Source organism: Cornus florida, unplaced genomic scaffold (genome assembly GCF_030987335.1).
Source record: "Cornus florida cultivar Cherokee Brave unplaced genomic scaffold, ASM3098733v1 CherokeeBrave_3.0.0_Hap2_Chr10, whole genome shotgun sequence".
In the NCBI taxonomy this organism is placed as follows: domain Eukaryota; kingdom Viridiplantae; phylum Streptophyta; class Magnoliopsida; order Cornales; family Cornaceae; genus Cornus; species Cornus florida.
Window position 1 is genome coordinate 69,248,188 of NW_026775580.1, and position 15,538 is coordinate 69,263,725.

General features: G+C 33.7%; 1 protein-coding gene, 1 long non-coding RNA gene and 1 other non-coding gene across 5 annotated transcripts; 2 read left to right on the forward strand and 1 right to left on the reverse strand.

The window, feature by feature from the left end:
- Nucleotides 1-6,656: 6,656 nt before the first annotated feature.
- LOC132278953 (octanoyltransferase LIP2p, chloroplastic-like) lies at nucleotides 6,657-9,670 on the reverse strand. 2 transcript variants are annotated; one of them, XM_059780863.1, is made up of 4 exons: nucleotides 9,426-9,670; nucleotides 9,087-9,351; nucleotides 8,308-8,458; nucleotides 6,657-7,245 (listed from the first exon to the last, which is right to left on the reverse strand). In XM_059780863.1, the coding sequence occupies exons 1-4, from the start codon at nucleotides 9,572-9,574 to the stop codon at nucleotides 6,896-6,898; spliced, it is 915 nt and encodes a 304-aa protein (XP_059636846.1). In that variant the 5' UTR covers nucleotides 9,575-9,670; the 3' UTR covers nucleotides 6,657-6,895. The 2 variants fall into 2 exon arrangements, with proteins under 2 accessions (XP_059636846.1, XP_059636847.1); XM_059780864.1 differs by having other exon boundaries at nucleotides 7,100-7,237.
- Nucleotides 9,671-9,803: 133 nt separating this feature from the next.
- Nucleotides 9,804-13,855, forward strand: LOC132278954 (uncharacterized). 2 transcript variants are annotated; one of them, XR_009471178.1, is made up of 3 exons: nucleotides 9,804-9,904; nucleotides 12,944-13,009; nucleotides 13,301-13,855. It is a non-coding gene; the product is annotated as an uncharacterized LOC132278954 (long non-coding RNA). The 2 variants fall into 2 exon arrangements; XR_009471179.1 differs by lacking the exon at nucleotides 9,804-9,904 and adding an exon at nucleotides 11,105-11,734.
- Nucleotides 10,028-10,115, forward strand: LOC132280677 (small nucleolar RNA SNOR75). The gene has a single exon (XR_009471677.1). It is a non-coding gene; the product is annotated as a small nucleolar RNA SNOR75 (small nucleolar RNA).
- Nucleotides 13,856-15,538: the final 1,683 nt, after the last annotated feature.

Here is a 15,538-nt window from a genome sequence, read left to right on the forward strand (position 1 = left end):
TGCATGATTAGCTATAAAGTGAATCCCATGCTGAGATCACCTTATGCAGCCATAAATCTGTATCAATTTATACCATAATTTCAAAACCATCAGATGCTAAATATATGACATATAATATGAGAAAATATCAGAAAAGGATAAGTTACATAAAATGCTGAATTTGACAGTAAAAAATAAATTTCCTTGCCAAAACCATAAAGTAAGTTCCAATTTAATTGATGGGGACATCAACACTACTATATCTCATATCAGCAATTGTTAGGATGGCCCCAATTTCTGCCTTAGAAATAATTTTGAGTAACAATTGGATTTCCTAACCACAAAATGCAACAAAAAGAAAACCAAAAATATATAGCAAGGCTCATCAGCAACACATCACTAATAAATTGAAGCTAACTGTTCAACAAGAGTAACATATATGCAATCATCAAACACCAAATAAGCAGATATTAGTGCGGATCGCAGTCAATACACCAAACTGGTAACTGCTCATCTGCAAATTTCTTCACCAGAATTCCCAAAGTCAAGGGCAAGTGAAACTAGAACAATTTCCGCACTATAACCAAAACCTTACAAAAGATATCCACATTTATTTATACTACTAATAAATGAAACGTTAAAAATATGTTATGCATTTGGCAAGTAGTTCTCACCTTTTACCGACGCATTCCATACTGATTCTTCACTAAAAGTATTGATCGAAAAACCTGATTTGGAGAGCATGTAACTTATGATTGTATAATGGTTGTCCCAAGTTCTTAGACCGGATTGAATGTTTTGCTTTGTGACATCAATACTGAGCTGCTCTTTCAGAGCAATAGTAGCAGCAGTCCAAGGAACCTGTTTCCATGCCAACTTGCCGTCAAGTCGGTTTCCCAAGTTCAGTGCTCCATTAACACAACAGACAATATACGATCCATCTCAACAGTCCATGTAAAGTATTTTGCTGACTTCCCTTTCTTGCTGCCCTCTCCGATTTCCATGCCAAGCAAATTTATTGTACAATATGCATACACACTCAACGAAGAATACTGGTTTTTCTCATGAATGTTTAAAGTAATTAATAATAAGTTACATGACAAGCCTAACATTCCTAGCATTAGAATAGTTGCCAGGATTCCTGAGAATCACACTGACAAAGATATAAACCTTAATTGAGTATTGAGATATTTTATCCACCAAATTATTTTCAAATGCCACAAGGACTGTTTACGAAGGATTAGAAGTCAATGTTCAGTGAGAAGAACACAAGGTGATGTTTTCAATGGTGAGTCCCAAGAAATGTTGAAGGTTCAGACTTCAGACGTCAGAAAAGTCATTTGGAGGAAGATTGCTACTAAATATACCACTCTGACACAACTCATCCTCCTACAAATAATAGGAGTTCTCAAAACAGCCCAAGATTCCTTCACTGGCTCAATCTTCCTCTTATTAGCATATACTTCTGAAATCACAACATCCTCAAGAGTGGTTCTCAAACTTCAGTCCCCAATCAAAATGAAATTTTGAACATTCTAGTGTTCCACATCAATGCTTCATGCATATTAAGATTGAACTTCAGAAATATTCAGTGATTTTAACTAGGCGCTCTTAATGAACAGCACCGCACCAGAAGCATATTAGTTATGGGAAGTTGGAATAAATCCCTTCACAGATAACCACTTGATAGAAAAGGTGCTCCACAGAGCTTCAACCACCAGCCTTATAAATTCTAATTATCATGTTATAGAAACAGATTCACACAAACAAAAAATAGAAGCATTCGCAAAATAAATTATCATGTAAAAACTTTTTGGATAGCGATCATCAAACACTCATTCTTTTATTTTATTTTTGTTTTGCTTTATTGGTAAGTAATGGAAAACATAGCATCCTAGCTTTACTATCAGTAATCAGGTTTCTCGAAACTGAAGTACGAACAGAAATACTACTTGCCACTACAAATAGCTAAAACTATAACAGAAATGAAGACTAAGCATAACAGATTCTGAGCATATGCGTGTGTGTGTGTAATTCAGCCCAAAGTATAAGATATGCATACAATAATTTAAGTTTCAAAGTAAAAGATAGAGGTCGAAATTTCTGTAAAATATTGTGAAAGTAATTTGTCACAATTAAAAAAGTAAATAAAAAAAAATAACCCATCCTAATAAAGATATAGAAACAAGAACCTTATTAAGAAGGTAGGATAAGAAGTTAGAATACAAAAAAGAATTAAATTGAAAAATGAATAATGAACAAAGCAGTATCAACTAATTACTCAACTGAGAGTGATAGATAGATAATGATGATGATGATATGAGTGTCAATCTATCTTGTCATCAGTACTGTTATAGGGTCACTAATAGGAAAGTCAACTTAATCACTGAGGGGTCCTAGATTAATGCCAACTGTATTTATTAAACTTGTATTATTAATTTATCCTCTTTACCCTCGCAACAGTGAGTAAGTGCATTAACAATCCTTTTTAATACACTTTGCTCACTTCAATAATTATTAAAGGATGCAAATCAAAGACCAAGGGCTCACTCCTTTGGCAAGCAAATATCATCACAATTCATATATACATTTCAAGACACTTCGAGAGGGTTGAAAAAAACTCTTCCATTTTAAGACACTTCAAAAGTGAGTAAGTTGTTGATTGGTTAAAGAAAAGTTTTGATCAAGCTTTTTACAATGGTGGATTTATTTATTGTCATATCTTTGAGATGATTTCAAATCCCTTGTGTCATATTACAAACTTTTTTGTTCATTTTCATATGTAATTTATGATGTCAGTATCCCCATTGTTAGTCAAACAATGAACACAATTACTTGAACGTTTCCTACAGTTAGGTGAACTGTGCCAGTTTACACTGTGAAGGTGCATTATAGAACACGCTCATAGTTAAACTGTTGGCCTAACAAGACAATTTTCAATTTAGTTCAATTTGAAAACTCATTTTGTTCAATTATAGGCTGCACAAGGAAAGTCCTGGGAGATCTGTTTGAGACATAGGTAAGCATGAACCAAGGAAATATATATATATATATGTGTGTGTGTATGTATGTATGTATGTATAATAAGAGATATAGCCAGAGTTAAGGATGTTAAGTCAAGAATGTAGACCTTAAAATAACTTTCAAACCTAATTTGGAATAACAGATTAAAATCTATCCACTCATGATGCTAAAAAGATGAAATGAAAAAAGGAAACTATATGCTTATCCCTCTGAAAATATCAATCTTGATTCATTTTTGACTTTTCCGTTTTGTTCCTTTTCACCTTAAACTTGTACTTTTTGTGGAAAATATTAACAGAACGATGTCTTATAGTTGGGGGAAGGGGGGGGCGGAATGACTGCACTTTACTTCAGGTGCTCAACTAAAAATTTCCAGGTGAAATTAATTCAGTGTGTGCTTGAGCATCTCACTAAATTTGAATAGTCTTATTGTCTTAAAGCATTGAATACAAATTTTATGACTATGCTTCATTAATTTCTATCATGGGAGACAATTTTTTTTAGTACGGAATCCTTGTGTAATCAATCTGTTTTGTATTCCCCTCTCACCCACCACCGCCACTACCCATACACCACCACACCCACACCCACACCCACACCCACACCCACACCCACACCCCGCTGCAACCCACGTTGCAATCGCCGCACACCGCCGCAACAAACACAACACACCACCCACCGCCGACCGCCGCCGCAACAAACACAACCCCCGCACACTGCCACATCAAACATGTCACAACCACCACACACCGCCACAACCACACAACACCGCCACATCAAACACAACACACCTACCGCCACAACCACCACACGCCACAACCACCGCAGCTGCCGCCACACACACACTGCCTCTAGGTCAAACCCACACACACCCCACCACAACCACCACCATACCCACACACCCATACACTGCCCGAGCAAGTTGTTGGACCACCGAGCCCGATCTTAACCCTACCCACGGCGAAATTACCGGCGGCAAAGAGAAGATCTGTGTTCGCCGTTGCAATTGTCGAAACTGTAGGCATCATCCAGCAGATCTTTGTTCGCCACTGCAATCATCGACCATGCCTCTAATTCGCAGAGGGCTTTTGCCTCTAATTCGGTGGTGGTGGTTCTAATTGTTGGTGGTGACGAAGGTGGTGGGTTTTCTCTGATTCGCGAGTGGTGGTAACTTTTGCCTCTGATCTCGTCGCTTCTGATTCGAGAGCGGTGGTGGTTGCTTCTAATTGTTGGTGGCGACAACGGTGGTATGGTGGGTTTCTCATGAAGGGGGCAGCAATGGTGGTGGGTGGTGTTGGGACAGAGAGTGTATGAGAGGATAGAGATAGAGACAGAGAGGGTATGTTGTGGGTATCGGGTGGTACGTAAGAGACAGAGAGGGTATGGTGGGTTAGAGAGAGAATGTAAAATGAAGGGTTTTTTGGTCCTTTAAAATTTAGTTTACAGGGTTATATTAGTAATTTACATTTTTTTATGCATTTGTTGACCAAGTCAAAGGTTAAAATATTCATTTTCTCGAGTAGAGGGGGTGTGTATGTAAACTTTTGAAACCTCAGGGGATGTCAATGTAAACTAGTGCGTTGACCGTCTGTTGAGTGACATTGACCCAAACCTCAGGGAGTGTGAGTGCAAATTACCCTAAAATGAAGGAAAGAAGACAAAAAAATTAATATTAGGAGTTATCAGCACAACTGATGGTATAGAATCATTCTTACATTTTCTTCAGATGTGACTTTCAATTATTCATCACCTATAAATGTTAAGAATGATTTCATTTAAGATGAAGAATTCTTGTATCAAATGTTAAAAGTGACCCAAATTCATCAAAAGAACAAGGATGTTCATTTGTGCAATTAATGATGTTGTCAGTGTGGAGGTGTGACCTGGTGTCAGTTTGAAGGTAATATTGCCGAGAAGGGATAACAGAAAAAATGAGGAAGAAGAAAAGGGAAAGACCTTCAAAGAATTCACTTCTAATACATAAAACCATCATCATCAAAGCATCATTTTAATACACAAATATAATCAATATGATTAAAGAGAATAATATCAAAGTTATTGTAGCATGGTAAAAAGGTTCTGGCAGGACATTCAAAAGAAAGGGACAAGGTTATGGTAGATTCTTCTCTCTAATGATAATAATATATAAATGAAATAAAATAAAAAGTCAGAATAAAAATTGCAATATAAACAAAATGAAAAAAGAAGAAGCTGCAGTTCTTTTAAGGGTGTGAAATTGTGAATTGCAACTAACTTCCTACCAGCCACGAGAACCAAACCAATTATTTAAAGGACAATAGTTTATTAAAGCAGCCCTGAAAGAGAGGTTCTGGTTGTCATGAGGGTCAATTGGTTATTTACTATAATCTCATGAGGGTCAATAGGCCCTCCCATGTCAAAAAATTTCACTTGGTTAAGAAATCTCTATAGGATCCAAAATTTCCCCATTTTTATAGCAAATGCCTAACACAGCTTCTATGACAAATTTTATTTTAAAACATAGATGTAACAAGCAAAACTACGACGACATTAGTGCAGTAACATACAAGACAATGCCTATATGCACCCACTCAAGCCTATCAGAGATTTTGTCATGCACAAAATTATATTCTCATAACCAGAATTTGAAGCAAAACACAATGAAGTATTTTCTGTGTCCAAAATTAAACCATGTTCCATATTAACATGTCTGCAACTATGCAATTATTAGAGGCAAAAGCCTAGGCAATTAGAGAGTAACACAAGTCCAAGTTCAAATGCACTGAACAACAAAGAAAAAGAACAGAAATCACTCCCTCTAAAAGCACAAAAAACCAAAACATAAAAATCATTGCAAGCAATCAAACCAGCAAAAGTATATAAACAGAAAATCAATTATAATTTCATCATGAAAAATGAAAGATACGTAAATACTAACCTCAAAACAACACTAGGACAGTTTTGGATATACAAAATGATGAAGGGGACCTTCACAGTTGAAGAGTAACTGAAGAGAAAAGTTGAGCTACGGATGATTCTCTGCAAAGCAACAAATGCATAGTTAGGGTGTTTAAAGAAGAAGACGAGCAAGGAAGGGAAAAAATCAGTAGAGAGAGAAATTGACATACACTTTGCTACTAGTCATGATCTTCATCTTCACCTGCACGATTGAACTAGGGTTCTAAAATAATGATCAATGAGCTAGGCTTTGAAGGCTGATCGAGATGGAAAAGCCAGGGTTTGAGATGGACAATCTAGGGAGCTGGATTGAGATGGAATGATGGAGTGGAGCGAGCCATAGAGAGATATTGAGAGGTTGGGGGTTGAGAGAGATCGAGACGTTGGGGTCGAGTGAGCGCCAGGGAGAGAGAGACAGAGAGGTGTTGTGTTGGGTTGGTTTTGGGATTTCAAATCCGTGGTTCGATCGTGGTATTGAAATTGTTGATTCGGGGTGTTTGGGATTGTAATGTAATCCCAAACCCATGTTAGTTATAGTATCCAAGCACAGAATTTGGAATTGGAGCATCCAATCCAATTCCAAAGCTCCAAAACGGTCCTGCCAAGCAATACCCTTAGGTAATTTACTTAAATGAAAAGCTTCATTGAACTTAACTGTTTAAGTCTTTTGTTTAAATGAAATGCTGCAAGGAACTATATAGGTATAGAGAGTAATGTTGAAGAAATTTGGAACCATAATTAGTATCCAGAAATATTCATCACAGATAAAAAAATAAAATACAAGGTATCTAAATATTTCAAGAACGCAAGCCTGCTGCAGAGTTGTTTCATTTAAGTAAATGAGGTCCCAATTTATAGATAGAGAAGACCATAAAGATTTTCAATAGTATTCTACAACAGATACATTGACTGGTTGAGATGATTCAGACAAGCTCTTTTTAATCTATCAGTTAGATTAGGTTCCCAGTAAGGTACGTTGGCAGTTTCCCCTTTCAAAATTCTGATGCGGGATAGATTTTTGGAGGAGTTCAACTTGGAAAACTTCACAAAACGCTCTGACTAATGATTTGTGAGTAATATCAATTAGTTGGTAATCATCATGACATTGTATGTTCATTCTTCCGCATCCATCAAGTGACAAAGATTCCATCAATAAACCCTTTATGCTTCCAACACGACGATTCCTTATTCCACATGGAACTATTCTTTCAAAAGGAGTTAGATCTGCGGTGATATTCAATGCTAAGCCATGATATGCTACCCACTGTGATACTCGTATCCCAATAGCAGCTAATTTCTGATCTCCTGAAGCAATTCAATCTTTTAGGCTGCTATTGTTTTTCTTAGCAAAATAAAAACAGGAAAAGAAGAAATCAATTATGTTGAATACGGTTCAGGAAAAAGAAAATGTTTAATAAAAAGTACTATTAGAGTAATAATGATAATATGCTATTATTATCAAAGATATTCATAACAAAGATGAAATATGCAGCCCATCTGACTTGTCGAAAAACTTGCATGGAAAAAAGAACTTAACATATAAGATCATCTTTAGACATCCTGCAGGATCATTGATTGTTAAATAAGTATGCACTAAAAGTAATAGGTGTTTGCTGGAGTCATTTCTTAGATGTACATGCTTGTGGCACCAGTCTGGTGCTGACCAAATTTCAAGTAGCTGTATAACCATATATGCAAACAGTGTGTGCATTTTGGCACCAAACTGGGACCATTAGATCATTGATCCACACAATTCAAATTCATGAGGCATAAATCAAAATAATCAAATGTCAAGTTGACAATGTAACTTCTACTATGCATTATTTTTGTCCTCCAAGTTATGAAAAGAAAAGAATAAACTATAATTTATAAAATTTTACATATCATCATTTACATTTCTTGTTAATATAGAAGAAGATTCCACTCTTATAGAATGAATGAGAATTTTGGATCCACAGGCTTCAAAAAGGCCTAAAAGGAGTGCAAGTACAGAGAACCATTCAAGTTCTGAGTTAGTATTCATTCATGATCAGTGGAAGTGTGTAACCTAGAAACTGTTCCATTTCACATGCATTTACTCAAGAGAAGAGCAAATAGTATAATGCTTGCTACATTAATCTTATCTTTGACCAATTCACAGAAAATAGTGAATGATAAAGATGAGCCAATAAATATTTATGGTGTTAAAAAACATAGATGTACAAAAAGACAAAAAGTTTCAATGGTATTACGATTCTTAGATACTATACATTCCTTTAGAAGTCAATTAATATCACTTTTGAAGCTCATGTAAACCTAGCATAACAAGCAATAAGATAAATTATACAAAATGGAAAAACCATAGATACAAGGATTTATAAAACATACCAACCCAAACACCAGTTAAACCTTCAAGCCGGGAAGCTTTGATAGAAAATGCTGAGGAGAGAGCAAGAATGACCACATCCTCAAGCGCCCTGAGGTACCAATGGAGATCCATCTTGTGATAACGCAGATTGATAATAGGGTACATAACTAGCTACAGAGCAATACATGTGCATGAGAAGTTAGAAAATACAATAAAGTCGGTTGACCTCATAGTCAATTGCTTCACATACTCGACCAATCTTTTAGTATAATCCAGCATACCCACGAAATAAGACTATAAATCAACACATAGAAAATGTTAACTTAGACTGGATTCTAAGTACCGCGTTCTTATCCCAAATGAGAGACTGGAGACTTGAAAAGGATGCTTTGAAGATAAGCTCTTCTAAATTTTGATCTTTGTCATGCATTCATATCACATTTTTCTTTTGGGAAAGCTTACATACTAATTTCATTAGCATTAATGACCATTCGTGTTAAGGCTATGAATTTTACATCTCATATAGATAGTGCTTTAGGGTGTGCAAAATTCCATTTAACTCTCTACTCCAAAACAATTTCATTCCTTCTATTTGCCACCTATTAATGTGGCTTTGAAGAAGATGCTTTAGAGTATACAAGCAAACGCTAATGTTTCTAAATCATCATCCTTTAAAACCCATTAAACTGATTACAAGGTAAAACAAAAAAATGATGAGATTAATATCCATATCAACTATTGAAATTCTACAAATCAAAAGAAAATTAATGAAATGTGTTCAAAAAAGCAGAACAATTACCTGCCCTGGTCCATGATATGTCACTTCCCCGCCCCGTTCGGTTCGATAAACATCGAAAGGAGCATCCTTTATGTCAAAATTCAAGAACTCTTCTGAACTACCAGTACCCAATGTATAAACAGGTTGGTGTTGTAGAATGATCAAAGTGTCAGACCAGTCTTCGTTCCTTTCAATCAATGCTTTCCTCTCTTTGACAATGGACTTTTGCCAAGACCACGCTTCCTCATATGCAATTAGCTCATTATACAGATCAAACCACTCACACCTGTAACAAGAGCTGATCAAGCATTACAGTGCACAGAAGATGTTGGTTAAAAAGCATTACATAGCGAGTTTTACCTTCTTTTTCCTTTGTGGGTTATGGAGTTGGCCTCTGGAATCAATTTCGACAAGACAGAGTTTGACGGAGAACAATTTGATCTCTTTGAACGCTTTTGATATAGACATGTTGGGATTGGCCCCAATTTGAGACTCGCCACAACAATCATATCATGTATATTTATGATTTATAATTTATCTATAGTTCGAGAAGCCAATTATCGCAGAATTGAAGGAGGAACGAGTCGATTTCAATGGAGATTGAACCAGGGTTACAAAAGTAGGAGAGAGGAAATTACCGAGCAAGGTAATATCATAACGGTGAAAGGGGTAATTCAGACATTTTGATTTTATCGTCATTTTCTAGGAAAATTATAAGGCCACTTTTGGTATTCACCTTTCCAGCTCCGCGACGCAATAAACCCTAGAAAGAGAGAGTGTTTCGGCTATAAAACGAGGAAATAGCAGAGTCGCCTTCATCGCATTGCTCTTTGTCTGAGGTAAGTTTCACATCCAGATTTGTGGTATGAAGATCTCTCTCTGTGTTGCTCACTTGGTTGGTAATTTTTTCCGAGCTCCATTTTTTCATTTTCTTCGGAAAAATGTAGAATACTAATGGGGTTTCTCAGTGATGATTCAAAATGATGACGAGTCCGATCTATATCCATTCCATTAAATCTGACGACAAATCGAGGCATTTGTCTGAGAGAAACCCTAATATGGTTTATTTAACTTCTTTTTTTTTTTTTTTTTTTTTTTTTTTTTTCCCTTGGTTACATACATCTATGTGCACATATAAACACACACATGCATGTAATTCCATATGAACACATTTTATCTGTTTTTTTTTTTTTTTTTTTTTTTTTAAGGACATTTGATCTGTTTTGCTATGGATGTGATGTTGATTTTCTTTTCGCTTGATACTTGATAGATGTTTTTTTAATATGCTAGTACAATTTATTAAATTAAGTTTTGTTTTTGAAAAATCATTCACACACATGCATGTAATTCCATATGAACACATTTTATCTGTTTTTTTTTTTTTTTTTGTTTTTTTTTAAGGACATTTGATCTGTTTTGCTATGGATGTGATGTTGATTTTCTTTTCGCTTGATACTTGATAGATGTTTTTTTAATATGCTAGTACAATTTATTAAATTAAGTTTTGTTTTTGAAAAATCATTCACACACATGCATGTAATTCCATATGAACACATTTTATCTGTTTTTTTTTTTTTTTTTTTTTTTTAAGGACATTTGATCTGTTTTGCTATGGATGTGATGTTGATTTTCTTTTCGCTTGATACTTGATAGATGTTTTTTTAATATGCTAGTACAATTTATTAAATTAAGTTTTGTTTTTGAAAAATCATTTCAAAAGTGAACCAAGCAGTTTACTTTGGGTTGATACTAATGCATCAAACGGTCCACAGACAATCCCTTGGTTCACTTTACATCGAACCACTCATTTGTATAATGTGGTTGAGATAGAGTAATGCTACAAGATATATCAGCTTTCCATATTTTAGCCCAGTCTAAAAAATTATTAATAGAATGAGTTCACCGAATCAAGTCCAAATAAACTCAGCCCATACTATAATAAAGGCCCAAGTCAAGTAAGCCCAGGGCCGGCCCTTACCCAAGGCGACAAAAGGGGTCACCAATGGCCTCAAAATTTATGGACCTCAAAATTTATGGACCTCAAATTTTATAGGCCCATGGATGGGTCACCAAAAAAACAAAATATTTTTTAGGGCAAATCATGTCAACGTACCAATAAAATGGTCAAAACTCTAAAAACGGAATATCATTATCATTGTATCGTATCAGAATCAAATCAGCTTTTTAAAAACATGCAATTCTGCAATTTCAGTACTAAATCTACTTTTTTGACAGGTGAATTTCACCATTTGACTGGTTCGTTATTTTGCCCATATATATATATATATATATATATATATATATATATCAATATTTTTAGGGCAAATCATTTCAGCCTACCCAATCGCCTCCATCTCTATTCTCGTTCTCAACTTTGAACTTACCCCCTCTCTCTCTCTCTCTCTCTCTCTCTCTGTGTGCAACTGCAAACTACAAAATCTACAAGAATCAGAAGTTCAAAACCCATATATTTCAGTTTATCTGTCTGCAATAATCAAAAGTTCAAAACCCAGATCGGCATATCAATTCAGATTGTTCAAAAAATCAAAACCCATATCTTTCAGTTTCCGTCGCCCGCGGTTCCAGTTCGGGGTTCGCCGTTCGCAAGCTTCAGCCGCTGTCTCTCAACTCTCAAGCTTGCCCCCCTCTCTCTCTGCAACTTGTAACTTGTATGTATGGGTTTTGTTTCTATTTTTTTTTTTTCTAAATCAACTAATCAACGTCTGTCATCCTTGTTTTGCAAACTAAATCCTATTTGGTGAAATTTTTTATGATCTTTTTTATATAACTTTTTTTTTTTTTTTTTTTTTTTTTTTTTTTTTAACAATATAAAGTAACAAAATTTGCACTGCATTTTGAGGTAATCACGTCTGTTATATATTTTTATTTCTTTAACTTCTATTTTTTTTTTTTTTTTTTGGTCAATTACGTCTACAACAAAATTTGAAGCTGGGCATGAAAAAAAAAAAAAAAAACGAATCTGAATTGGATTAGAAATCTGCAGAGATTGAATCTGAAACAATTTTTTATCAACATGCCAAGCTTTTTGAAGATGGAAACCTTCTCAGAACCAAAAAAAAAAAAAATCATAACAAGAATTTAGTTAATATAGGGTAAAGCTCTACAGTTGCTTCTTGAAAATTAAAATACTTACAGAAAGCACGCTTTTGAGTGAATTCCATAGTGTTGGAAGGGGCTTGCCATGACTACCTCACACTGTGCTTCCACTAGTAGATTCTCAAATAGGATTAGTAAATTGGTCAAAAGAACAGATAGGGTACTGAGTGGTGAATTGTTCAGAAATAAATTGGTAATTTTTTTTTTATTAATTACCCAAATAGGATTTTCTATGCCTTAATCAGTCAATTGTCTAAAGAAACATTGTTAGTTAACTAAAATTGAATTAAACAACAGTTGATTTTGGTTGATATATTTTGATTTAGCTCACCCCATTGAGAAATCCTAGATGATTTGTTTCACATAGAAGGATAGAAATACAATCTGTGTAATGCGCAAGGGATATAGTCAATCTTTCTGCATATTTTTATTTTTAAATTTTGGTTTTTGATTTTCTTTTTTATTAGAATGCAGAATATGAGGATATTGATTTGTTAATTTTGAAGATTATTCCTAAACTGATGCATTGTACTTTGTTATTGGATTAATTCAACATAAGAGCTGAGTATAATATGTGTGCTAATCCCACCTATCCGTAATCACACCTCTTTCTACGGATAGGTGTCCAACATTTTGACTGAAAACATAGTTGGGTTGGATTGATACATGATACAAATAGTACTTAGATGGTGGTGTTTTAATTGTTATGAGTGAGGTTGTAAAATCTCTTCCTGACAACTTGAGTGTTCTCTTATTTTTAGGGTTAGCATTGGGCCTTAACATTTAGCAAGAACAAGGTTCAAGAAGCATGCCTCCTCAGTCATCAGGTGACAAACTCTTACTTTTTCTAAAATTTTAATTGGCATTTTTAGCTATTGGTTACGTAACTTACGTTTATTTATTCATTACGTTTATTTATTCATGTTTTACATATTAATTTTTTATTTTTGTTTTTGTTTCTACATACATATATATAATATTGTTATGATGTGATGCCCGAACAATTTATCAATGTGAATTAAATACTTGGAAGTTTAGTTTTCAATTTCAGAATATATGTTTTACAAGTTTTTTAATGCTTTTAAAACATTTCTTCTTTTGTCTTATTATTAATATAGGTCTATTTTCTAAAAGAACAGAGTTGATGGAAATGGGTGGAATAGGGAAAAAGAAAATGTTCAATTTCTTGTGAGAATCCTCTTGATGATTCAAGGGTGCTTTCAAGTTGAAGAACGATGCGGTAGAGAAATTACAGAAGAGATCCATACGTCTATTTCTATTTCTTCTTCTTGCCATTTCTTGCCATTTTTTATAAGATCAGAAGTTTATTTTTAACCAAATGAATATTCTTCAACCTAAATAGGCATTGGACATAAGTTCATAGACACCGGGAGCAGCTCAATTAGACCTCTCAATGGGTTAGATTCGGATTGGACCGGGCATGATCCGATCTGATCCGAATTTGATTAACATTTTAGTCGATCCGATAATTTGATGGATTTTTTTGTAAGTGAATTCTTTGTTAATAAATAGATATTTGATCTTATAGTTAGATCCGATAAAAGTGTATTTTTATTAATATATATATATATATGTGTGTGTGTGGGTAAGAACAATACATTATTATACATAAAACACTATGATTATTATTATTATTTTTATTTTTTAATACATCTAATATAAATCGGAAAAGCCTATTATATTTATATATATAAAATATATATATATATATATATATATATAATAAAAAAAATAATATATATATATATATATATATATATATATATGATTGGATCAGTATAAATTCATATTCAATTTGTTAAGGAATCAAATTCGGATCATAATCGGACTTTTTGATCAATTCATATCCGAACCTAATTATTCCAATCAAAATTCCATCCGTTAAGCCTCTGGTAATGCAATACTTACTATAGAGTCGCGCTAGAATACTATCAGCTGGTCTCTAAATTTGTTTCAGAAAATAGGTCGTTCAAAGCATGGACACGAACGGATTCAAACTCTTTGATTTTGTGGACATTACTTAGAATCTCAATTTACAACTCTAGATTTGTAATTTCTATATGTTATGATCTTATTGTGGGTAGCAATTTTTGATGGTCTGATTTTCAACAGAAACTTCAAAAATTTGCCAAATAGAAAATTGTGTCAATCAAATTACTAGTATTTGGTCAGTCAAATACTTGGTTTTCAAAGACATAAAATAGGACTTCATCTGCCGAAAATGGAGGAAATCGGAGCCGAGTCCATTATTTGCTCATGTTATGTTTCGCTGCAATGAATCGGCACATTGAATTTGAAATTAAAAAAAATTAAGTACAAATTTTAAATTAAATTTTTTCCAATTCAAAATTCAAGATACCGAATCGGTGTTCTCAAACAAAATATCAGTCTATTTTGTAATTTGTACCGAAAATGTTTAGTGACAGAAAGTTGAAGTTTTTAAAATGACTGAGAACTTGAAATATTATGAAACATTATCGATTTAAAAGACTTTGACTAAAGGACTTTCCATTTATATAGCATCTATTTTTGGGAGGAGAACTTTATAACATCTCAGAAGACGTCTTGTGCACTGGTTGAGTCACCAATTTGGAATAACCATTAATAATGATATGATAAGAAATTTAAATCAAAATAAATAAATATCAAAGGAGAAGTCTTTTTAGAATTTTCGAAGGAGAAAAGACTAAAATTTTGAAAATTGTATTGGTTAAATTAGTTTCAAAATTCATTTTCTAAGTTTTTCTTTTTTAGGAGATTAGTCGGGGGAATTTTTATAATTCTTAAAATTTGTTCATGAAAAATTCAAAATTACAGAATAGTTAATAGCAAAGGAGGGGCCTTTTTAAAATTCATTTTTTTTTTTTTTTTTTTTGACAAATGAGTTTAAAAAAAAAATTGAAAGATCTTTTTGAATTTTGAAAGTTTTTTTTTTTTTAAAACATATTTGAATATGTTCGGAGTTTAGTCGGGGCACTTTTATAATCATAAATAAATTGTGAATGAAAAGGAAGGGTCTATTTTGAATTTCAAAAATTTTGTTAGGCAAATGAATTATAAAATGAGGGTTTTTTTTTTTCCCCAAAATTTGAAGGTTTTATTTAGGTATTTTGTGAATATTTTAGGAGTTTAGTGAGGGCATTTTTATAATTATAAAAAATAAATAAAAAATTTGTATGCAAAATACTAATAATAAATTCCTCCCCAACATTTTGTAAATCCTTTCGAGTTGTAACGACCCGGTCATTTTCCTTCCTTTCCTTTTTCCTAAATTTTACGGATAAATTTTTTTTTTTTCGTTTAGTTTTCTTTTCCAAGTTCTGTTTCTTGTCACA

Excerpts from the sequence above, each read along its gene's own strand:
- LOC132278953 (XM_059780863.1), bottom strand. The coding sequence starts at position 9,574 with ATGATTGTTGTGGCGAGTCTCAAATTGGGGCCAATCCCAACATGTCTA. Across the intron at positions 9,352-9,425 it reads ACCCACAAAGGAAAAAGAAG|GTGTGAGTGGTTTGATCTGT; the intron begins GTAAAACTCGCT and ends CTCTTGTTACAG. Across the intron at positions 8,459-9,086 it reads CATATCATGGACCAGGGCAG|CTAGTTATGTACCCTATTAT; the intron begins GTAATTGTTCTG and ends ATTGCTCTGTAG.